The sequence below is a fragment of the Chaetodon trifascialis genome, chromosome 4 (assembly GCF_039877785.1).
Source record: "Chaetodon trifascialis isolate fChaTrf1 chromosome 4, fChaTrf1.hap1, whole genome shotgun sequence".
In the NCBI taxonomy this organism is placed as follows: Eukaryota; Metazoa; Chordata; class Actinopteri; order Chaetodontiformes; family Chaetodontidae; genus Chaetodon; species Chaetodon trifascialis.
In genome coordinates, this window is record NC_092059.1 from 11,861,759 (window position 1) to 11,887,757 (window position 25,999).

General features: G+C 41.7%; 1 protein-coding gene across 9 annotated transcripts in view; it reads right to left on the minus strand.

Moving 5' to 3' along the window:
* Positions 1-19,841: 19,841 nt before the first annotated feature.
* Positions 19,842-25,999, minus strand: part of LOC139330224 (voltage-dependent R-type calcium channel subunit alpha-1E) — a 53,811-nt gene continuing 47,653 nt past the window's right edge. For 8 of the 9 annotated variants that reach the window (XM_070961008.1, XM_070961010.1, XM_070961006.1 and 5 more), the window contains 9 exons: positions 25,758-25,863; positions 25,563-25,670; positions 25,292-25,392; positions 24,904-25,010; positions 24,517-24,685; positions 24,102-24,230; positions 23,688-23,835; positions 23,144-23,325; positions 19,842-22,989 (listed from right to left, as the gene is read on the minus strand). In XM_070961008.1, the coding sequence (XP_070817109.1) occupies positions 22,465-22,989; positions 23,144-23,325; positions 23,688-23,835; positions 24,102-24,230; positions 24,517-24,685; positions 24,904-25,010; positions 25,292-25,392; positions 25,563-25,670; positions 25,758-25,863 (1,575 nt within the window). In that variant the 3' untranslated portion in view covers positions 19,842-22,464. The remainder of the gene's footprint in view (positions 22,990-23,143; positions 23,326-23,687; positions 23,836-24,101; positions 24,231-24,516; positions 24,686-24,903; positions 25,011-25,291; positions 25,393-25,562; positions 25,671-25,757; positions 25,864-25,999) is intronic. The other variant, XM_070961009.1, reaches the window with a different exon arrangement.

Genomic DNA, 25,999 nt, shown 5'->3' on the forward strand with positions numbered 1-25,999 from the left:
TGTCACACCATAACATTTTGATATGCATGTTATTTTAATTTTAACACTTGAAATGAGCGAAGATTTCAGGAAGCATTAATGGATTCTGGGAACGTATTTTATTTATCAGAAGGGATACTTGCGGGTTTTCCAGGTCGTCCAGCAGGTCCTGGTCTACCCTGCTGGCCTTCAGCTCCCTACAAAACAGACTTTATGAGATCAGCTCCACACCCAGATTGTGACAGTAACAGTTGGGTGATATAATCCTACCTTTAGTTCAAATTAAACATAATCTTCAATCAAAGACAGCAGTCAGGATTGTTTGCATTAAGTGATGTGAAATGCATTACAGCAGAATATTAAAATAAAAGATTACAATCAAACTCACAGTTTTTCCAGGAGCTCCTTTGTTTCCTTTCCTTCCAGGCTGGGCTCTTTTTCCCTTTATGAAAACATTATCTCAATTATGGCAACTTTTTGTTATTTTTTTTCTGTTTTAGATTTTCAATTGAGCTGAGCAATGGTTTCCTCTCACCTTTGACCCCTGAATTCCTTTAGTTCCTGGAAGACCAGGAGGACCAGCAGGTCCAGGTTGACCTTTAGCACCTGGAGAGCCAATGAACCCCAGCTTCCCCACTGTCCCCTGAAAAATACACTCACACACATAAATTATACTTAAATGACCTCTATCTGCTGAGGAAGTAACATTATATGCTATCTTACCACTGTGCCCCTTGTCCCAGGCTCTCCTTTAGCCCCCTTTTGACCTCTAATACCCTGGAGATAACAGAAGGTTACACAAAGACACTGTGGTCACATCTTTATACACATTACTAAATATACTTGAACACACACTTGAATGACGCACACAGGGTACAACATATTATGAAATCCCACCATGTCTCCTCTGATGCCGGGAAGGCCAAGCTTTCCCTTCTCCCCATGATTGCCCTGAGTTGCACAAACACACAGGAGAGACAGCATTAAATGTATTAAGTGAACCACTGCAGCTGGACAGATCACAATGGCAGCACTGAAGCATTTCACTGAACCAGAATGAATAAATGGGACATTACACCTTTGGTCCAGGGATCCCTGTTTTTCCCTCAGTGCCTTTCTTGCCCAGCAAACCCTGAAAAAAAAAGCACATTAACTGTATTTTCTATCTTATTTTCTGAAATTAACTTTTACATATTAATAAAACAATAAAAGTAGTTAAGCTGTATTTGTTTTGTTTAACAACCTTGATGGCTTCACCCACCAATGAATGAAAAGCAGTTCTTTGCACCGTGTATACAATCTTAATGTACACCGTCATGTATTTGACATTGAAGTGCAACCAAACACAAGCTGAGAAACTGCTTTTGCTGTCATCTAGTGGTTGAACATGGTGCATTCTGCCCTTGTCATCCAACACTGGTGTTTCAGATAAGCTTTGCCTGGATGTTACTACACTGAAACTCATAAAAGTCAACACAACCATTTCATAATTCCATAATCATTTAGTACGGAGGTTATCTCGACTACTATCTATTAAACATGTTAATGCCACATTAAGTCTAATAATACATACTGGTGTTGATGGTCCAATTTGTCCAGGAGGACCTCTGATGCCAGGGGGTCCCTGAAATGAGGAGGCCTAAAACTTAATGTTTCTTTGCAGATTTGTCATATTGAAAAAATGGTATACACAGCTCTTAAAAGAAATTCTCTGAATCACTTTACGAATACAGAATATATATGTTTTAGTAAAAAAAGCCCCCCAGCATGTGATAGGGACATATATAAATAACGTAAAGCATCATCATATTAGCGGTCAACATAGAGCATTTTGGACATTATTGACAATCAAAGAACTCAACTGCGTTACTAACAGTTTGTCCGAGGAGCCCCTTCTGGCCTTTGGTCCCCGCTGCCCCAGTTTTGCCCCCTGGTCCGAACTGTCCAGGTATGCCTGATGAACCTCTGGTACCCGCCTCACCCTGGGAAAGCATCATCATCATCATCATCATCATCATCATCATCATCATCATCATCATCATCATCATCATCATCATCATCATCATTAATTTGGACTCTAAACCAAACTTTCAACAATCACTTTGCAGATTTCTCGGGTCAAGTTCAACGTAGCTTCTGTTTGAAAATGACTGACCTTCAGTCCTGGAACCCCCCATTTCCCTCTGTCCCCTGGTACACCCCTATATCCCTGCAAAAGAGTGTTTATTGTTCAGAATAGGGAGAGGAGACACCCTGTCCTGTTTTAATTCACAGAGAATGATCAACACACGTCAGTTAGTCTCAGAAGTCTGTATCAATATTTTAGACATCAGTAGCTGCCTGATTTTTTGTTGTGAGGATTTAAGATGCATTTGCAGAGCAGGAAAGGACCGCAAGCTTTTAAAATCTGATCATTGTCTCACTGTATGGAAGTGACAGGGGTGACAATATTCTAGTAAACTATCTGTTAGAAACAACTCATACCCACCTGTTTCCCTGTTGGTCCCTTTGCTCCCTGTGGCCCTCGGTTGCCTGTGTTGCCTTCATCTCCCTTTGGCCCTTTGGGTCCAGGAGGTCCAGTGTTCCCCTTGTCACCCTGAAATGCAAGTAAAACAAATGGTTTTCAAAGTTTGACTGATAAATTGGTCCATCTGCATGCATGGCCATGAAGAATATGTGGTAGAATAAAGGCACTCCTGGGAAATAAAATGACATCTGCAAACTGACATTTACTCACAGATATGCCTTTTTGTCCAGGTGGCCCCTCAGGTCCCCTCAGTCCAACTGGACCCTGAACACAAAAGCACATGATCAAGCTTAACGTGCAGCTGCACAGTCAAAACTACAGACTGTGCAGGCGTCTAATCCTGTGTTTGTGAAAATAAATTAAGATTTATAAAATGAAATAAAGATGGAAATCAAATCTGTGACAATCACAGTCTAATCAATCTACCTCCTCACCATCGAGACCAGCAACTCCCTCCTGCCCCAAAGCTCCTCTGGATCCCTGAAAAGATAAACAGAAACAAATGAGTGATGAATCATTGGTTCAAATGGTTGCACAGATCACTCCATCACATCACGCTCTCGTATACAGCATTTTTCAACAGGCAAGAAAGTGCAGACACCTGAAGCGTGCTTGGAGTAGCTCAGTAAAAGAAAACATTTACCTTATCTCCTTTGGCACCAGCTGATCCAGTTGGTCCTTGAGGTCCATCTTTACCCTAAATGTAGCGAGAGTAAAGCAACAACTGCACAAAAAGACTTCTGCATATTCAGATTCTTCCCAATAACTGTTTTTACAGACAAGGACGACTCATCCACACACATCTGAAGTACAGTTTCTGGTCAGAGGCACATCTATCAAATAAAACAAGATTTACCGCTAGTGTTTGGGACATGGAGTTTAAACTTCACAAAACACAACAACAAAAAACTTACTGGGTAACCTGCAACTCCGAGGGGGCCAACTGGACCTTGTGGCCCCTGATGACCTGGAAGGCCACGCAGTCCAACCTCACCCCATGGTCCAATGTTACCCTGGACACCCTGAGGGAAAAAAATAATGTATTCCTGAAACACGCCAAAAACCTTTTGTGAATCAGGACAAAATTCAGGTCAAGTCAGGCTTATTTGTTTATTAATCACAATGTTTCAATTGACTTTACAGATGCACATTAGCTGTGGTTCCCCACCAAAACCAAGACAATAATCTAATCCAGGGTAAAGTGATCAATCACTGATAAAGTCAATACATACAGTCAATGCAACACATAGTATGTATGAGGAAGCATACGCTCAAGACCTTGGAAGCTGGAGAAAGGCCACAAGACAGAGTGAGTCCTGAAAAGGCTGTTTGTTTGTGCAGACAACTCAACTTTGACTCTCACTCTAACAGGAGAATTTTAAACCAGGCACAAGAACATTTATGTAACATCTCTTGAATTTGTTTTTTTGATTCCGAAATAAACAAAACACTAAAATGACAAAAATGGAAGCATATCTACTGTATATTTTAATATATACAATCTAAAGCACATCTATTTCAATAATATACAGAGACTCACTTTATGAATGAGAAAGGTAAAGACTGAGTGGATGGATGAGTTTGGAATGAATGGATGAATGAAATCATCTTACCAGAGATCCTCTGTATCCCCGTGGTCCAGCCATGCCCATCTCACCCTGAAGGGCAGTAAGGCATGATGTTAGCAAGTGAGAGCAGACTAAAAGTCCGATTTTGTCTTAAAAACTACATAAAACTGATACGATATGAAGTAGCACTGGTACTACATATACTGCAGCAGTGAAACTAGTAACAGAAAATGATTTACTTACTGGGCTGCCTTGTTTTCCCCTTGGTCCCTCCTCACCTCTCTTACCCTTCACAACAAATAGAACAGGGTGAACAGCACTTTAAAGTGAGATATGTATACCATGAGCAAGAAACCAACATGGCCCAATGATGCAGCTAATCCTGACTGATGTATATTCTCACTGAAAGGTAAGTATTGTCAAATATAAAGCTTTGAATTACAGGTACCTTTAAGCCTTCACTTCCTGGAAGCCTTCCTGGGCCTTCTTGACCTTTAACCCCCTGAAGGAAACCACAGTCCTTTAATCTCAACATCATCATGGCTGCATGCAACATATCAAAATGTCTGTTGTTGCACTTCATCCTTAAAAGCGAGATGGTGATGTTATAACTTACTCTCTCTCCTGGCTTTCCGGGTTCCCCCTTCATTCCTCTGCTGCCAGCTTCTCCCTGTAGTTTGAAACAAATGTAGAAATGTTGTATCAGCACCCGTTAGTTATATAATTTGGAATGCTGAGTCACTGGCAGTAATTTGGTGTGGCTGCATAACAACACGTGAATATATAAATAACTGTTAGCATCTTGACTCCTTGCATTTCAAATATGATCTTTTATTCAATAAGTGTTTAAATAGGGTGATTAACGCTCACACTCTCCCCGACGGACCCTTGGAGGCCAGGAGCTCCTGTCTTTCCAGGCAAACCCTGTGGAAAACATTAAGTAAAGTATCAGGTATCCATTTGTGACACTGTAAGGCAAGCAAATGTACTTGGTCAGTGCTTATTAAAGGAGGGTAAACTCACTTTTGGTCCTGGAGATCCAGTGTCCCCATTCATTCCATTTGTCCCAATGGGTCCCTGATAGAAAGATGCATTAGTTTATCACATGTATGTCCCTATCCTGCTTACTCCTTTAATAATCACTGGAGGGTAATTTAGAGAAATATAGACCAGTAACTTAAAAAAGAGAAGACCAAATATTAATGATAGGATTGAGCTTCCTAATTTTTGTATATTCATCAACAGTTTTATAGTTGTAAGGTGACATATGATTGGACAAAGTTAGAAATATGCATGCTAACATACTGTTGGTTTGTCTTACCAGCGCTCCAGGAGGTCCATCCTGTCCCCTGTTACCTAAATGACCTTGAAACCCCTAAGATGGGACACAGATAACGTCAGATCTTTTGGTAGGTTTTTTTTTTTTCTTTATCTATACTGGAGTGAAAGGTTACGTGGCATTCATTGACCAATACTACAATCGACAAAAATACGATCTTCCTCATAGTATTACAATTTTAAATGAGATTAACGATTAACTAATAATAATTAATAACTAATAATAAGTTTTGGTTTTGATCACCTTTAGGCCTTTAGGTCCAGGCACTCCCAGGACTCCAGGCATTCCCTACACAAAAGGTGTACACATACAATTCTACATTGCATAAAAATATCCATTTTCAACAGACTAAAACAGATTGACTTACTGTATAAATAGACTTACAAATGGGAAATGAACATTTCAAATTAGTTTGTCAGGTCATCATGAATTGGCACAAAGACTTTTTGTTGTCTACTATGAATGTGAAGTTGTATTCGATCAGCTTCAAATCTATGTCAAACTGTGAACTAAGCAATGAAATGATAAGTATTGTAAAAAGAAAGTAAGTACTAGTAGTACTAGTGAACAGCAATAGTGATTAGGTGATTACACTGAACACCAGAGTCTCAGAATAAGAAGTGTAGCCACATAAGAACCTTAATACCAGGCTCTCCTTCACGTCCTCTTTCTCCAGATTTTCCCATCTCTCCCTGGAAGCAGAGAACACGCACACACACGCACACACACACATCAGCTGTATTGATTTAACACAGTGATCAGCAGCTTCATTACGCTTAATCTCCACTCGCTCATACTCACAATTGGACCTGGCAATCCAGAAAATCCTGCTTGGCCTTCTCTGCCCTTTGACAGGAAAAATGAAATAACTGATTAGGATATAACACCCAGTCTGGGAGTTCCCAATGCTGTTTTCATTGGAAATATTCCCAAATTGAAGTTCCCTCTCTCACATCAACAATAATGACCAATGAAGGTGAAGCTAGTACTTTCTACTCTAATAATAAAATAAGAACATTAGAATAAAGAAAACGATTGTTTTTTAAAAAATCAGTTTTCCACTTAATTTCCACATTAATTAAATGACTTAGCATCCTTCTATGTCCTACCTTGTTGCCTCGAGGCCCAGGAACTCCTTGAACACCATGTAGCCCGCGATCTCCCTACAAAAACACACGAGCATGAATTCATGCACACGTGCACAATTTCCAAAACACTTATTCATTAGAAAAAAATGTACAACTCGTGATTTTTTGAACTATCTGAAAACATACCTTCAGTCCATCTTTTCCCTGCTTCCCTTGCTCCCCCATGATGCCATCAAACCCCTACAACCATGAAGGCAGGTGTAAAGCAAGACCTGATTATTACAGTTGCTATAAAATCATGAGTGAACATGTCTTCATTCACCAAGTGTATTTCACTCACACTGGATCCAGGAGGTCCTGGCGGCCCTGTTGGTCCTCCAAGTCCCTCAAGACCTGAGGGGCCTCGACGCCCTTTTAGTCCTTGCTTGCCTGGAGGCCCTGGAGGTCCCTGTGCACAAACACAACAAGTCGCTGAACTGACTCATTGATCTGATTAATAAAATGATCAACAATCAACTGAACAGGCAGACAGGAAGACCGGAAGGATCAAACTCACCAGGTCTCCATTAAACCCCAAATCACCCTTCTGACCTCGCTTGGCTTTAGCTCCCTGGTACACACACACACACACACACACACACACACACACACACACACACACACACACACACACACACGGTCAGTATTAAGGAACCAATACAGCCATTACAGTACAAGGGCTGGTGAAGATAATTAAATATTGCCATAGATTTTAATCTATAAACATTTTAGCTGCAGCCAAAATTGAAATTGCTTTAAGTAATCTTACGGGATCACCTGAGGGTCCAGGCTTTCCTGGATTCCCATTAGCTCCCTGAAATGACACATAAAAACCATCCACTCAAACATAAACTGCAGCATCACTACAGCACATCTGAGTTCATATCTTCTCTGGTAATTAATGCTGCTTGTGCAGAGGGTTTGGTCCTGCTCTCTTACATTAAGTCCAGGTGGTCCAGGTTCTCCTATTTCTCCTTCATCTCCTGGCTCACCCTGGTGAAACACACAGAGAGAAGATGACAAGGGTGACCCTACAGTTATGGCTGCAATCTACTGCTGAATTTATGGCTTTTCTTACTGGTTGTATGTATGTATTAAAGGGAACTCACAGGATCACCTTTAGGACCTGCGGGTCCATCTGGTCCTGGGTTTCCCTGTAAGACAACAACAACATCAACAACAAAAAATAATTAAAATTCAAATTGTTTTCTTGATTCATATTTTTTGTCTTTATGTGACACAAGTGATGTGTGATTGCTGTATGCGGAGAACTTCCAACCAAACAAATTCTTATCCTTCAAAAGAAGAATTTGCTGATTTTGTCTCATGTTTATGGCTGATCCCAGTACTGTGGAACAAAGAAAGGAAGTTTTGTTATACCTGCGGTCCATGGACACCAGGAAAACCAACCACTCCACCAGAACCAGGCTCTCCCTGAAGCAATACATGTACAGTAAATGAAGGTTATTATTTATTATGCTAAATAAATATCATGAGATCATCATTATTTGGTCTCCGGGAGAAAGAATACTCTATGTGTCTTGTCACCTGTGGCCCAGCTGCTCCTCTGGCACCCAGTTCACCTTGATGACCCTGATAGCATAAAATATTGTTTCCCAAGTATCTTTTTATTAGTCAATTTGGATTTCAACTTGATCGACTGGTTGCTACCTACCGGAGGTCCTTTAACACCAAAGACACCTTTTACACCTCTTGGGCCCATCTTGCCCTGAGCAGAAGACAGGTTAATAAATATATTTCTTCTTTTGATAGTTTGTCATTATTCAATCCAATATCACCATGGCACCCATTTCATGAGACATAATATATTGTGTTGGAAAACTTACAGGTGGGCCTGGTGGTCCACTAAAGCCTTGAGCTCCAATCTCTCCCTGAAAATAATCAGCAGTGTATCAAACAGGGATATCAGTGTCATTAAAAGCAATGATCAAGATGGCATATTTCATATAATTATTGATATGCATATTAATATGGATGATTGTCACCCAATGAGTTGTCTGACACTGACCAGAGGTCCTGATGGTCCCCTAAAACCAGGAGGACCCCTGGCTCCAGGAATTCCCTGTAAACATAGCACAGTTTAGATGCTGCAATGTATCCATGAAGACACATCAGCGATGACTTCAACAACCATCAGTAAATTTAAGTTATTATTTTCAGCACAGTAAAAAAAAAAAAAAAAGCTCAGTAATTGAAATAATGCTTTATCATGACCTACTAATGATGGGGCCACAAAAGAAGGTATAAAGTCAAAAGCAAAGTCATCCGTACTTACTATGTACCCAGGGACACCAACGACACCTCTGACTCCTTTATTTCCCTGGTTTGGCAAAGGCAAGAAAATTACAGTCACATGAATCAGCCCTCTACTCCTGAAAAAGATATGTGTGTGTGTGTGTGTGTGTGTGTGTGTGTGTGTGTGTGTGTGTGTGTGTGTGTGTGTGTGTGTGTGTGTCTGGATGCTAACTCTGACCTTGTCTCCCTTTTGTCCTCTGTTCCCCTGTGGTCCAGCCTCCCCTTGATAACCCTAATGATGGAGGAAAATGGTTCTGACAAATATGAATAAAACGCTTCTGTGTGACAACATAGTGACAACCTTCCAAAAGAACTGGGATTTTTGCAGATGCCCTTCTGTAATACCCAGTGCCAACAAAGAATAAAAATAAAAATAAAAAGCTAAATGCAACAACACTCAGACATTTAGTCTGAGAGATAAATTGATAAATAGATAGACACACATACATTGGCCTCCATAATTTCAATCCCAATAACATTAGAAGTCCAGGCCACTCTTACCCACTCACCCAGCTCCCCTTTGCTGCCCTTCTCTCCTCTGTAGCCTTTGGGACCCTATGGGGAAAAGTATGAAGTGAATTTATCAAGCTGCAACAGGATTACACTTAGTACATGTACTGTTTGATTGGAAATTATAGATAACAACATATTAAAGACAGGATTACAACTATGAAAATATCCGTCTCTACACGGATTCACCTGCTCTCCAGGTAAGCCAGGAGGGCCTGGATCGATGAACTCTCCTGGGGTCCCATCTCGTCCAGGTCTGCCCTGGGGACCCGGCAGACCTTGTGGTCCAGGGTTGCCCTGATGTACAACACAACATGTAATGCAGCTTGCCTGGTCTCACAACTTTAATTGTGGAAAAACATAATTGATGATATCTTTTTTTAATGTATGTCTTTAGTAATGTACTGTGCATGAAGATCAGCATTGCCTCTCTAAATGACTGACACTTGAAGAGGTGTAAATAAAATTAAGTTAATTGAAGTGATATGTGATGAGCCAAGAGAGCTAATGAGCACAGCCTTGGTGTATACTCTGATAAGATGTAAAAAAGTGGGGATACCTACGATTTTCCCTTGAACTCCTTTTTGTCCTTGCTTCCCAGTAATTCCAGGTGGCCCCTGGAACATAAAATTAGCCACAGTAGAATTTGTCTATGTTTGGTATTGTCATGGTATGACAAAGTTTAAACCTAGATGGCTGTTTAAATGCTGCCTTTTCAAGAAATCCATAATGCTGCTGTGTGCTTACAATTGGTCCATCATCACCAGGAGGTCCAGGAGGCCCCGGAGGCCCCTTAAGTTTCTGAAGATAAAACAAACACCAGATGTCCGCACGGTATACATGTGTTTTTTTACACTAGACACACTGTAAATAAAGTAATAATACATTATATTGCTCGAGTTAGTTTAAAATTCAACCAATAAAAAATGATTTTAATTGCATTGCGACACTTACTGGCCAGTTAGAAATGAGCTTTTTATAGATCTTCTTTTTCTGAAAGGAAATGACAAAGAAAATATGTCTTTTATATTGTTACCATATTTCTCGTGCAAATGATCCTGAAACAGTTTTCTTGAATGTGACAAACTCTCAGAACAATAATAACAATGACTCTGTTAGAAAATATGTATCTAAACTGGGGAATTAATTAAAAGTGTGTAGCACCAAAGACGAGTGGTTACTGGTGCAGAGGTACAGTTTACCTTGAAAGCCTCCCACTCCTCTTCAGAGGTTTTAAATACAACAATGGCAGGCATCCCAGGAGGACCTATGGGGCCTCTATATCCTGTCCTCCCGGTCCTGCCCATGATGCCTTGATAACCCTGAGAAGACAGAAAACAGTATGTCTTTTTGATGTGGAAAACAGGATGAGTTTAGATTACGTGTCCTATGTTCTGATCAATGCAGGCAGACATAAGAACCTGATAACTTGACAATAGATAATTAAGATATTTTAACTACTAGGGGACAGAAGAGCTCCACAAACCCCTGACATAAACTGCCCTGAGAAACAAACTGCCTGTCCTGCTCTTGGGGCTGTTGGGTTAACCCTAACCCCCTAACCCTAACCCAAACCCTAACCCTTTGCCCAAACCTAACCCTGACCCTCTTGGGGCTAACCTTAACCCTAACCCTACCTGACCCCTGTGATTTGGCTTCAGTCTTGCTGAAGTAATAATTACAAACTATTTCAAAGATTCAACCAACACTCAACACTACTGAGTCTACCAATAGTTAACAAAATTTCAACTGTTCATACTTTTACCTTTAGCTATTTCAACTATTTATCACTCTTAAATATTATACCAATATCACTTACTTTTAGCTTTTTCCAATTGCATGTCTATTACTTTAAGATAGCTATTTTACCCCATTAGCTATAAGGAAATAATTGCTAGCTAACCCATTACTTTTAGCTAGCTATGTGTCTCAACCATGTATCCATTACTTTTAGTGTTAGCTAAGTTTTAGTTCTTTCAGCACATCAGTTACAGTACTTCTAACTTTTTCATCTATTGTATTACTTTTAGCAATATATTTAGCCATTTATTTGCTTTTAATTAACTTCTTTAACAATTTAGCTATCATTTTTAGCTATTTCACCATTATCAGTTGATTTTAGCATTTTCAAATGTATATTTATTCCATTATGATAACTATTTAACAATTTATACATTACCTTTAGCACACTATTTGAAATGCTGATCCATTACTTTTCAACGAATCCATCAATTTTAGCCAACTGTCAACTTCTCTGATTGCTTTCTGGTTTTAAGTACCCTGCTGCCTCCTAGGGCTACATATTTGGGCCATATGTTGGACACTCTCTGTTAAGCATTATGCACAATCCTTTCAAATTACATTGTGTTATTTTGATATTCAATGTCCATACAAAAAGAAAAACCTTTTTAGGTTCAACTTAATACATACTTTGTCTCCTTTAGGCCCTGGTGGTCCAGGTAGCCCAGGCTGACCCTGCAACAACAGAGGAACAAGCGAGGTGGAACACTTGGATCTGGATAATCATCACTATCAAAATTAACATACTGTAATCCATTAAGATTTATTGATCAAGAAAGGTTAAAAAATTTAACAAAAAAGTTAATTGGGGCTGGTTTAACATTACAACTAAATAATGCAGATATCCCAGTTTATTATGTCTGAATTCTGATTAATGAGAGTTTGTGAAGTTCTGGTACTAAAAACATTGTACACAGTCTTAAATATGAGGTATCAGAAGCTGGATTTCAGTGTTCAGGATTACAGTAACAGAGTTTAACCAGAGAAGGGAGATGATGGCTTTCACTGAAGAGACTGACTATCCCCTCCTTTCAACCACACACACAGACGCACACACACTTGAATGGCTCTCTAGGTGCTAGAATTGACACAGACATATGTTGCCATCACAGTCATTAAATTGGCTCCATGCAAACTAAATATCATCTAAGGTCATGACAGAAAATGAGATTAGAATATCACACAAAGATGATTACAGTTTGCTGTCTTTTTTCATGCATTTATAACTCCATTAACACATACTCAGTGTCACTGTGAATAAATCGGACATTTAAAGTAGGCCTATACCAAGACCTAAATTAACAACAATAACTTCAAATGTGAAATCCAGCTTTGATTTTTTTTTAACAGTGACACAGGTAAACAAGATGACTACATGTAAACAATTTCTTACCCTTTGACCCCTATTCCTTGGTCTTAATCCGGCCCCATGATGCCTGACTGACGTAGGCGAATGATTGGCTGCTTTAACAGTCTGCTGTGTGGATTCAGTCTCTGACTGGATGGTATCTTCAGTCTGAGAGATCCAATCAGGTGAGGACTGAGTAGAATCCTCAAAGACATCAGTGTCATTGTCATAATTGTCTTTTTCCATCTCTGCATGTCTCTGTACTTCGTCCTCCACCTCTAAATCTGTCCCACCGTCATCAGTCCCACTCCCCTCGTCTGCACCGGGAAGTTGTTGTTGTGGTGTCTCTGTTTCGAGTGAAAGTGTTTTCAACCTGTCTTCCATTTTCTCTTTTCCTTTTATCTCACTTGCTGAAACATTGGTCACCACACCCTCCATGCTCATGGTACTTAATGATTCTCTGCTTTGTAGTGTTGGAGTTAAAACAGTCAGGTTTGGGGCTGCAGAGTCCTCACCTGCTGCTCGAACGAGTGATACATCTTCTGTCTGTCGTAAGAGTTTAAGTGGTGGGTCTACTGAAGCTGGGGGTGTAATGAGTAGCGGTGATGCCTCCCGTCTTGCTTCTCTTACTCCTCCTTCAGATGAAGGGTATGTGCCGGAAGTGACAAAGCCTGATTGTGTGATGGGGGTTGGGACAAGAGTAGATCTAGTGGCAAACTCAGAGTCCTGTGGCCTATTAGAGAAAGAGCTCTCTGTATTTGCAGCTACTGCATCTTCCCCCGGGCCTCCTGATGAGACACCTGGAGCTGTGGGGTTCTCAGGTTGAACGGCAGGGATTGTCTCAACGCTTTCCAAGTCAGATGCGTCCCTTGATCTGGAGGCCTCGTTTGCTACAACAAACGACTGATGAACTTGTCTCGGGTGCTGAGCTGTTTGAAATGTGTGGACAGTGGGAGACCTGGTTGTGACACTTCCTTCTGTGCCCCATGGGTCCTTCTTTGTTTCTAATATGTCAGTATGAAAATTTGAAAGCTGCTCATTTCCAGCCAGAGTCAGACGCTGTGGTTCAGTATTTCCACCTTCCTCTGTACTCACAGATGTTGGTTTGTCCTTTACTCTCTTGGTTGAGCCTACAGTCTGAGTGTCAGTGCCAGTCTGGGTTGTCACGACAGCTTTGGTGTCTACATCCTCTGCAGCAGGAAGTGACTTCAGAGGGGAAGTGATGCTCACTGGATCCAGTTTTGGTGTCAGCTCAGTGGGGCCAGCCTTAAGAGTTGTGTCTTGAGGGGTATTTTCTGGCCTGGATGGTACTCTGATCCTGGGCTGAATGGTCACCTCATCTATAGCTCCAGCCTCCTAGGAAAAGTTTCATGAGGAAAAACATTACCCAACATGCACTGTGTGTGCTGAACTCCATTTAACAGCCTTTAGTAAGAATAATTGATTGATCTGTAAACGCTGCACTGTTTTGTAATTGCCATTCTCATCAGTTCTTCAACCTGTGCAGGGGCCAGCCTCTCATAGATAGACTGTGGCTTAGATCGAATTTAACTTCAGACAGTCGCTTAATTTCATCTGTTGCACAAAGCTGTGAGGTTCTTTACTATCTTAATTAGGACTAATTTATCATGAATTGTGGGTAAATTTGCCATGAATCATAGGTAAATGAAACTGACTGAGCAACGTCTCATTCACTCACAAACACATTCTACTGGTAAAATTACAAAAAAGCGCCTAAGAGTTTGACTGGCTGTAAGGTTTGTAATATCCGGAAAAAAGAGCAACAAACAGAAATCGTCAGGAGGTAAACCTTGTGAGTGATGTTGAGACAAATGTCTGGCAGCTGACTACAGTGTGTTGTTTGTACCTTAGTGTCTGTCAGAGTTGAACAGGCGCTGCTATGATCTTCACAGTGCTGCTCAGCCTCTTTAAGATCCCCTAAGACCGAGATCATCTGCTGGATGGTGCCCTGAACACATCACACGCACACACACACACGGACACACACACACGTGACACACAGAAGAAGACAGAAATGAACAGCTTAAAGACTCTATATCATGGTTTATAGCTTCTGTGAAGTGAATTTTATTGTAATGATAATAGTCAGTATGTTTGTCTGTCTGCTACAATGTCTTTTTTTATAATCTCACTAGGGGGCGCCGTGGTTAGGAACATTCAAATATTACACAAGCGCTTCAAAGGTTGCATATTTCTACAATGTTATACTAAATCCTTATAACCATACAACTGTGGTACAACAGATACATAGTGCACATCCAGACATTTCAATTTCAATATCCATAAATTAGAGATGAATGTAATTGAAGTCAAAGTCCACATGTTTTCCCTGCCCTCTGCTGCCATTGGTCTGACTGTGCTGGGGATCACATATAACTGCCATTTTTTGGCTGTTTTCATCCAGAGAAAGTGGAGACTAAATGAAAAATATAGAGGAAAAATGGTGAGAATTCTGGCTCGACTGTGTTTGTACCTTAGTTTTTTTTTCTTTTTTTAATTGACTCAATGCTCTTGACTAATTGCAGGTACTAAGACGACTGTGTGTTCATCTCAACAAAAAAACTGCCAACATGTAGGCCTGAGTCTGCTCGGTAAGTAGTCACTGTTTTATATATACACGTGTCACTCCTTTAAGTGTTGTTTACTTCACTGACAGGCCTCATCAGTACTTTTTTTTCTGCAGGTCCACCATTTTTATGCAATGTTTCAGATTTCCAATGCTGACAAAGGGGTTGACATTTTCCACGCAGTATTTAATGAGATTTACTCATTGATGTGAAATCCTTGCCCTCCTCTCACATGCACATGAAAGAAACCTGCAAACCTGATGATTTGAGCTGCTGGTGAAATAACATGAAAACACACACACACACACACACACACACACAAAGAAACTTGTGCACAGCCAGTCCTCATGTAAAAACTTAAACTAAATGTGAGAGAAAAGCAAGTTGAATATAAGAGAGTCAAGTGTGATTCTAAAGGCTATGAGATGATGTACTATTTCTATATTGTATTCAGTCTTTTTAAAGCACATTTCCTCCTGGCATAAAAAAACGAAATTCACATAATAAATTCTGTTCTGAATAAATAAAATTTTTGGGAAATGAAGCAAGGTTTGGACTCCTTGAGTCATTTAAATCTAGAACATTGGTTGAAAGTTCATTTCATTCATAATATACATACAAATTCAAAATCTAAGCACATACAGTTCATCTGTCTTTCTTTCACATGTAAAAAAACAACCTCAGCAACATCTTTAACAGAGTCCAGTTATGCAGACAATCAGACTTACACAGCTCAGAAGAAGTATCACCACCACAGCACCCTCCATGGCTTCTGATAAAGAAAACTTCTGGACTCCTCTGGCTGTAGCTGCCTTACACACTCTTCCAGGGGCTGCACTTTAAAAACACACACCCCTCCCTGGAGGACTGAGCAGCCCAGAGAGATGATGGAATCAATAAACCAAGCCAGGCACCCGAAGTCTCATACAGCACAAAAACACTCATATAAACACATCACCTCTGCTTCCTGTGGCAACACAGTGCCAGACGGCTCAGCGTCCATCACTTAACACTCAGCAAGTTAGCAAGTGACACTGAGGTGTGTTGCCTACTGGGTCTGTTGCTGTGCAGTAGGTGTAAGTCATTTGTTTCCCAGGTGGTGCAGACTGTTATATCAGGGCAGACTGATGGTGAAAGAGAGACTTTATAGAAAACTGTCACGGATGTGGGCTTCGTGGGCTCGTCTCATCAGCCTCCTTTCATCCCCATTCCTGCTCCAACTTCATCAGTCCACACAACAGACCAAAATTTACATGTGCTGTATTTCAGTGTTTTCATAAATGCAGAGGCCATGATGATATTGTTCATGGACATCCTGAGATTAAAGAACTGCTGCAGACTGTCCTTAATTAATAACAAATTATTCAACTGATGACTCCATTATGGTTATTTTGCCTTTGAACTTCACGTTGAGCCCATCTTTTCTGTCCAGGGTCAGGAGGGGAGGACTGTGGCTCAGGTGAGGAATGTGACATGAACTTTCGAAGAACGAGGGGCTGCTGCCCAAGGAGGGTTGTGGCGGGTGAGGATGGGACTTACGGTAAAGGGTGTGTGTGGCGAAGACGTGAAGCTCCTCCCACCAGCGTCAGGCCTAAAGTGTCATCTGCTGGCCCGGGACCCGACGCTAGGGGGCGCCCTCCCGTAGACAACAGTTCAGATATATCTCCAGTCTGGACTAAGGGAGGGACGGGGAGAGGCTGTGCCACAGTCCATCCCACAGAGGAGTGACGGGAAACGTGTCAAACAGACCTGAGAGAATTTTATAATCACATAAAGCAAAAATGGCCTCCTCCTCTTCTGTGCACACCTGCTCTCAGCGATTCAATCAAGACTCACCTGCTGCCACAATATATATGCACCGGCCTCCCTCCCAGTATTCATAAAATTGTCCATTCATCCTTGTGGTAATGAGAGAGACTCCTGCTCTTTGCCTGTTTTTCCCATCTCTTTGTCTCATTCCTCACTCCTGGCTTCTCTGACTACTCTGGATCTGGATTCCTGTTCAGCTGTTCATTCTCACCATCCTCTTTGTTTGAGGATCTACAAGACTCGTCTGTTGCTCATATCTGAATATTCAATAAACTGTTACCTTTTTTTTTATTCTTCATTTGTGTCCGTGTTCTGAGTTCAGCGTATGGGTCCAGGTTCTCTGCTTGCAAATGAAACATTATGCCAACACAATCGTGTAATAACCAAATTCAAATTCTACAGTGGCCTCACTTGGTCGTATGGTTTCATTGGTCTTGGTATCTTTGAAGGAAATGTGCCACATATTGGCCTACATGGCTTGATAGCGTTAAAGACAAGTACACATATGGAAAAATACACAATAATATAAATTTTCTTATTCTACTCTCTTACACATCAGTGGTTGATACTTGTTTGTGGATCATTATTTCTTTGTCTGCAGTTGTGTGAGTAAATCTGTGTGTATTTTTGAGTTTGCTCACTCATAGTGTTGTTCCCAGACAGAGGAGTCTTTGCCCCACCATCAGCTGAAATAGCCCCTCCCCTTCCTGCCCTAGAACAGCATCACCTCCGCTGACCACTGATGACCCAGACGTAGACGCATCAGCACACTCAGGCAATCTGGAAAACTGTCATGTAAACGTTAGCACATTCACAAATAAATGTACACATGCAGAAGACTCCCACGTACACTCATACAAGTGCTACACACACTTTTTTTTACTAATCAGTCACTGGACATGGACAGCAGTGAGATGAGTATATTACATGACAGCACAGGTTTTAAACACACAGTTGTGGTGTCACAGAGAGACTAAAGACTTCCCTCACAGAGAGCCGCTTCACAAGTGAATGTAAACTGTATCACAAAGCTGACACATTCAGACGGCATTAGTACTCTGCGGGTAAACAGTCAAGGTCAAGTTCAACACCAAAGCCTTCAGCTAAGTCCTTTCAACCCACACATCATGGAAAGAAAAACCATCCTAGATAAACAACTTCACTGCGTGCGACCATGTCAATTCTGAAAATGAAAAATCGTCTTTTGTAGCAGAAGATGCAGTAATCTGTGTGAAAGTGTGTGTATGCTCAGTTTTTTAATTTAAGAAATGTTTTAGGGGCCAAAGAAAAACACGCCCATCCACTTGGCTTGATTGACAGTTCAAACTTAGTAGAGTTAATGTGTAAATTGGAAATATTTTACAAATGGAGTCGTATGATTGACCCGCAGAGTAACCATAATGCTACTTGGAGCAATACACACTGTAATGGACTGGTCTGGGATTCCTGAAGTATTTTCTTCAGTGTGTTGTGGACGTGACTTAATGTAGCACCCATGCTGGAACGTGTCCTCTCAGTGGGATCAGTGATGTTCTTTTTGATATTTTTATCAATCCTCATTTACTAACTGAATTTTTCACCTGAGAAGTAAAAGGTGCTTACATCAGATCCCATGCTAAGCCTATCCAATAATAGTTATAGAGGGCCCAGCTGCAGCTGTTGAGAGGGACAGTGTGGCATGTTGTCCAGTCTGATATGCTGGACATCCTTGGTCATCTTCTGTCATTCAGACATTGTAATAAGTGGCTGACTGCATGTCCAAAAGCTGCAACAGATCCACGTCTGCAAACACAAAGACATAGATTATAGATTATTAACTCAGTATCCGAATCGCCATATTTAACAACAACAATAACAAGATTGATCCGGCCAGAATTCTGCGCTCAAAATCAAAGACTTTGGGCTTCAGTGGTGAATGAGGAAGTTTTAGGATGGATGCTTTACACCTCGTATGGCTAAATCACAGTAAGATGTAGGCTTTTTCACGCTCGAGATCAACCTGGATGAGTTATGCTCTCAGTAACAAGCAACAACTTGTTCCTATGTGGTGAACATGATAATGATGACGGTTCTTGCCCCAAAACACTGATTTCACAAAAAAATAAACCCCATAAATGTCAGCATTCCCTCACACAGCCATCAGGAGGTTGCCTACCTTTCACGCATCTAAGTGCCACATGTCCTCTGGCCCTCCCATGATCCTTGGGATCCTTGGGATGGAGATAACACTGCTGTGGCGTGCTCACTTCCTGCTGTCACTGTAAACAAAAAGGCTTGAACCCAGAGCAGCGAGAGCAAAGATGAGCTCGACATCATGGTTTGACTGGATGGCAGAGACAGAACTGATGCTGGAAGCTGATACGACACGTGGACCAGAAAGCTGGGCCTGACCGGCAGCTCAGCTCACGTGTGTTCTCATCAACAAACTGGATATCTCACATGCAAAAGCACACGTTTCTGGAGCAGCAGGTGGGTTACGGAAAACCCCAAAGTATCATAATCCCATGAAATTCAGTGCATAAGAAGCATCAATGTGTAATTTATCCAATCATGAGCTAATGGCTTCCTGACTTCGGTGCTGACAGTAAGATGCAGTTATCTTTTACTGATGGCTTTTAAATGCATTTTCTTGTTTTCTTATTTGTGTGTGTATGAAGATGAAAGGATGTTTGCAGACAAATGCGTTGGTTGATTGTACACTTGTGGATGTGATTTAGCTTACGTACATGATAACAAATTTCGAAAGCTTTAAGAACTACGATCGCTATGTATAGAATAGTTCAGTTCTGGTGGATGTTGTCCTCCCATCCAACCTCGAGGGAAAAAAAGGCAAAATATTCTCCCAAAAATATTAAAAAAAGAAAATGTATATACATGCACAGTTAAATTCTCAAGGAATTAAAAGCAGTAATATCAGCCAGTACAGAAAAGACATATGATCTCTCTTTAATGGTCCTTTGAACAGATATGTAAACACTTCTTTTCTTAAATTCATAGACAGGCATCATGATTCAAATAAAGTATAAACGGTGCAACAAATTAAACATGGATTTATTTTTTACAGTTTATACTACATATTTACCAGAAAGCTTCTCTATCTAGGAAATCCAGGCTTGATAGGGACCTCTTTGGGTGAGTTTCCCCAGGCACAGATTAGGCTGTTCTGTACAGAGACGGACATTGAGGTTAAGTCCTAGGCTGCACTTGTACACGTTAAGCACAGTCCTATAAACTACAGGCTGAAGCCTTAACCTAACCTGTATACTGTATAAATTGAGCCTTGCAGTCGACACAGTTTAAGGAGATTTCTCTGCTAAAATACATCTTTTTCAGCTCAGGACTTCCTGTTAAGGTCTCCAGCAGGTGAGTATGACCTGTGGATCCTCAGTCCAGTTCTGTCCCGTGTTCACATTTCAGAAACATGTCAAACTCAACATAGTACATTAACACAACGGCACATGATATAAATATACAGATTATTTAAGGGGGAACAACAAATGGTGGAAAGTTGGAATGCTCAAGTGAATGCCAGGACTGGAAAAGCATTAACTCTGCCTGTCGTTTCATATTTAAGAAGTGGTTCGTATGGAGAAGTGGTTTTAAATCCCATTTAATATCATGGATACATTAAAATAAGAACAATCAGGCAGCTCTAAGACATTATTCTCTCACATATCTCTCATTATCTTTGTCATCACGATCATGCATGTGGAAAAATTACTATAACTGTGGAGCACAGAAAATACCGTTAACGCTTGTTTCTACTGATCAAAACGTAATTTTCAACGCGATGGAAATAATGTGGAAGTTAACATATAGACAAACCATACTGTGCCTGTGATTCTTCTTTTGTAAAAGCATCAGTGTTGCATCACATGTAAAAAGTGACATGACTTCTTAATTTCATCATCACATGAAAGAAGGCGACACATCCTGAAGAAGACATGTCCCTGGCTCTATGGACCGGAAGAAAATGGCTTTAGTCACCTCTCTGACACATCCACAGCGGTTATCCAGCACAGAAACGTGAAGAGCGAACATCCTTCACTCAGGCTGTCTGTCCTACAGATGGCTGTCCATGAACAGAGCAGACGCAGACCACGGGGCCTGTGTGAAATCTCCACTGGTCCAGTCCTTGAGACGGTCTTGTCATGTTGATATCATGCTGACTGACCTGTAGTGTTTAGAGACACTTCTAGTCCTTCAGATCTTCATTTTAGGTCCCGGGTGAACAAGATTTTAGAAGATAATACATTAGAAATTCAGTGGTGCAGTATCCTGAGACAAAACCTCTCTTACTCTGTCGTCTGTTCAAGATCTTTAGCATCTTTTCCCACACCAAGGTGCTACTGTTTTCACATTTAGAAAAATAACACCACCATTGCTAGAGGTTTTGCTCCTTTTAAAGTAACAATCTCGAAGATCTGATTTCATTCTCTTTAGCGGCACCTGTGGCAACTAGCATTAATTGCAGGTGTGTTTTTGGACCTCACTTCCAAAGGGATCCAAACAGTGTCACCCGTGTGACATCCTTGGATTTGCTCTTGCTTTTGAAGTTTTAACATCTGTAATCATCGCTCCTTTCTCTCAATGCTAGCAAAGACAGTATGCCACTTCATGCTCAAGTGAACTGAAGAGCAAGTCTGTTGCGATGGCTCTGTTAACCCTCTCTGGTGGATCAGCAATACTGCAAATGCAGGCTTTCATCAGTGGGCCCTTGGCTCAGTCGCCATTGTGTTACCTCATTTGGCGATACATAGTGACTTTATTTCAGTGCAAATCTTCGAGATTATAACTTTAAGGTCTGGAACTTTGCTTCCTGCATTGATTATTTATTGATTAGTAACTGTGTAATGCCCATGAACCATGTGGATACTTGTTGTATACAGGAACTGTGTGGAATGGCTGGTTTCCGGTTATAAACTAGTAAAATCTGGGAATCTGAATCAACCTCTGTTTCATTGCTACTCATACAACTATTACAACAACAGCAACCCTCTCATATGACCTGAACATAAGAACCAAAAGCTAAAATACATTCATTGTATTACATTTTTACATGCTACCTCTATGTTCACCTACACACAATGCACTTGGATCAGTTTCTTGGATTCAACAAGAGGTTTGGACACCTTGGACCGATGTCTTACGGTATTTTGTTCAAATAACAATCAAAACACTAACTTGTGTGGGAAGGCTTGGCAGCACTTGGGTTTGCCTGCAGTGATCTACTTACAGTACAGCCAGTCTCTGCTGTTGACTTGATTTGGCAAAATTTTCTCTGTTGAGAGCACACACACACACACGTAAACACACCCATATCCACGCACATAGTCTCCCTCCAGCTACAGCAAACACACACACACAAGAACATGTTGCAGACAGACACCCAAGTATCGGGATAAATCGCAGTGGAGTTCAGTCCTGCCTGTTATGCTACTGGTACTGAGAACACAAGTCCTCAGAGCCACAGAGGAGCTAAAGCCTTGTGGTGCCATGTGGAGCTTCTCCGAGGTGCCCAGTCGCTCTGAGCACCCTCTTCATCTCTGGGTTTTAGCACCGGTCATCCTCGTCTGTGTCACTTAACAGCTCGCTGGCTCCAGCTGGACTTGCCTGGCCCAAGTGCTTCCGGAAATGCCCGTTTGGAACCTGCCAGGAATGTCTCAGCTGAGGGGCGGAGCTTATTGCATTGGCCCGTCCCAGACTGGTTGCCATGGCAGTCTCAAAAGTGAGGGTGTCCTGCCTGTCGCCTGGCTCCCCGCCGGCGACATCCTCATGGAATGGGAGATAGGGCTCTGAGATGTAGCGGTGAGGAGACGGGTTGCTCGGTCCTGAAATCTGACCGCCGACCTCCTTGTCCGGCCTCCACGGCGTCTCTGTGGAGACTCCGGGGTCATCCTGAGGCTGGGTCTGTCCCTCAGAGGAGCTCATTGGTGTGGGAGAGGTGTGGGCTCGGCAAACCAGAGGGGAGTAGGAGATGTATGGCCGCGGGCGAGAGGGTGTTTGTGGTAGCTGGCGCCGATTACGAGGAGTACTGGACTCTGAGGCTGACTGGGCAGGACTGCCTGATGTGTTCACCTGCAAATTACACAAACAAAATAGTGATGAAAGTACTGTTACAGACCCTGAACTACAGTTACCCTCCTCATGTACGATACAAATTATCACAAACTGAGATCACAAAGACTGAAACTGGTGCTTTCAGGAGTAATTCACCGTGTTGTATTCCTACCTGTCTCTGTAAGGTGTGTGCGCGTCCTTCGCTGGGAGAACGAGACTGCCCCCTTTCACACGATGGATCCCGGCTGCGTTCTTCAGAGTTGCAGCGGGACACGTCAGGAGACAGTAGGTGGCGCCGTTCCTTAGATCGCCCTCTCTCATGACTGCTTGTCTCTCTGTGGTTGATTCTAGGACCTAAGAGGTGAGCAGATTCCAGTAAGTAAAAAAAAAAAAAAAGTTTAAAGGAAATAGAAAGCATTTTTTCACCATACATTTAAGGTAAACAATATAACTGAAGGAAATAGCAGGAATTACACTCCTAAATCTTATTCAAATACTTATTTTTGATGCATTAATTAGTCAACAATTTAACTCAGCATACTAATACACTGCTGTACTATTGGTCCATCACAATATCCAACTTAAACACATGAAACACTTGACAGCGCTGAATCATTTCTGTTTCAAATCAAACTTTAATTCTCAGCAAAAAACATCACTCTGAATGTGCATCAGACCGTAGGAGGCATTTCAGTACTGGGATATGTTTAAGTGACCTCTGTAGCTCCTCTGCCGAGGCCTGTATGTGCCGTCAGGGCTGACTCTCTCCAGGGAGTGTTGTTCCTGCCAGAGGCCGTTCACACACTGGTCTCCGATGGTGGAGAAGGAGCGCTTCATCAGCTTACTGTCCGCTGACATCCCAGGCTACACACACATGAAACAGCCATGAATGACACCTAATCGGCAAACACTCCCTCCGTCTCATAACTCACGAGACACACACACACACACACAAAAGCAAATATACTGCAGGTCACAGTATGTGCCGAGCAAACTGTCCAAACGATACAACCATACCTAATGTACCTCATGTGAAGTTTAATGGTTTATTGATTTTTAAAGCACTTTCTAATACAAGATTCATTAAGGACTGAATTTGGGTTTGAATAAAGGATATTAATCTTTATTACCTGTGGATCGACAGCCAGTCTGGGCATGGAGGATGCCCTGATAGATGCTGTCCGCTGAGGTGATTTAATAACTGTTGGGTCCTGTCTGGCCTGCTGCATCACCTGGTTATACTCCACGACGTCTGGCACCTATGCAAATACCACAGAGAAGAAGACGGCTGGGTGCTTCTCATGTATTTTACCTCCCAAGTCTCAAGAATCAAACTGCGGACATTTTACTGAGTTACTACTACTTCATTATTATTATTTTCCTGCAGCAGAAAAACTAGCAACTAAAAAAAGCTGCTGTCCTACGCTGATGGTTTTAATTGACCTAAAGTTCAACTCCAGCAAACTTTTCTTTAACAATCCCGTGATTATGCAGATCAAATGTGTAGATATTTCAGTTTTCTCAACACTACATGTGGGTGGTTACCAGTGTGTGTAAATGATGGTGGTGGTGATGTGGGTGGTGGTAGGGGTGGTAGGGTGAACGGTACTCATCGTCATCGTCCTCCTCCTTCTCCTCCATGGAGTGAGACAGCGGCTGCAGGAACATCTCTTGTGGAGAGATTGGGCTGAGTGCCACAAAACCTCCTCTGGTGCTGAAGCAGCACACGCAGATACAGAAGGGGTCACAGTGTTACATTCCCACATAAATGATTCAGTTATTGTTGATGATGATAAAGGAAAAGAAGGCCACTGAAAAGTCAGCGACTATATTCCAACTAAAGACAAAAAGATTGTTGTATTCCCGGCAGCACAAATAACCACAAAACCAATATAAATAACTGTGAGAGGGAAATTAAAGTTGAATATTTACAGAGCAGATCCAGCACTATGCCTGAGGAATGAAAGGGATTTGGCATTGCATAGGATTTCTTGAGGCAGAGAGGAGGCATCCATACGCTGGAACATTGGAGCATGTTTCTATGGGGAGAGAAACACACGGGGGGACGGGAAATTAAAATAAATACACTCCTGGGATTACAACAAGGAGATTCCCAGCAATTCTGAATGACAGTGCAGTCTCTTCATAATAAATACTCAATTAAAAACGGACAGAGCTTCTGTACACACAAACCTGAGGGTACATTTACAAACAAACTGATAAACCACGCAAAACTGAAATTGCTAAATGGTGAAAAAGAGCAGATGTATCCAAAAACTAAATCAGTGGCTGCTACATGGAAATAAATGTAATAAAGTACCTGTTCCTCCAGTTGTTGTCGGAGCTTCTTGGCCTTGCTCTGCTTGTAGTAGTCCATGATCATCATGGCGGCATAGATCTTCCCAATGGTCATATCACTGGCTGAAAAAGGAGGAAACCGAAACCATCACATTGTAGATACGACCCTTCAAAAGCACACGATCAAATGGAGTACCATTCAAAGCTACGACTACTATGACAGTAAAACTCTGTCTTTTCTTTGACATATGAATTGGTGTACTGTTAATTTGCAGGCGTACTGCGGAGGTCACCTTTATGAATTGGAACCAGCAGGTCCAGTGATTTCTGAGAGAGATGAGGCCAGATGACACTAATCTCCTTCTGCAGGTCCAGGTCCATCTGATTTCTATCCTCCCCTCCTGGGGATGAAAACAGACACACACACACAGTAAGTGTTTCACAACACAGTAAACGTGTGTCGGTAAAGTTTTCATATTCATTCTGACCTCTGGCTATCTTGATCTCCAGGGCGGTGCGGATGAGGGCCATGAGGGTGGAGGTAAAGTGAACGGACATGTCCTCGTCCACGGGCATGTTCATCAGGACTAGTCTCTGATGGCAGCAGAGAGGGCGTCACCGTCAGTCACAGCCAGCACACAGACAGGTATGCACCACATCACAATGCACAAGACCGGCTGTGGTGGATCATAGAGTTTTTCAGAAATTTCACATTATTAAGGTTGGATGT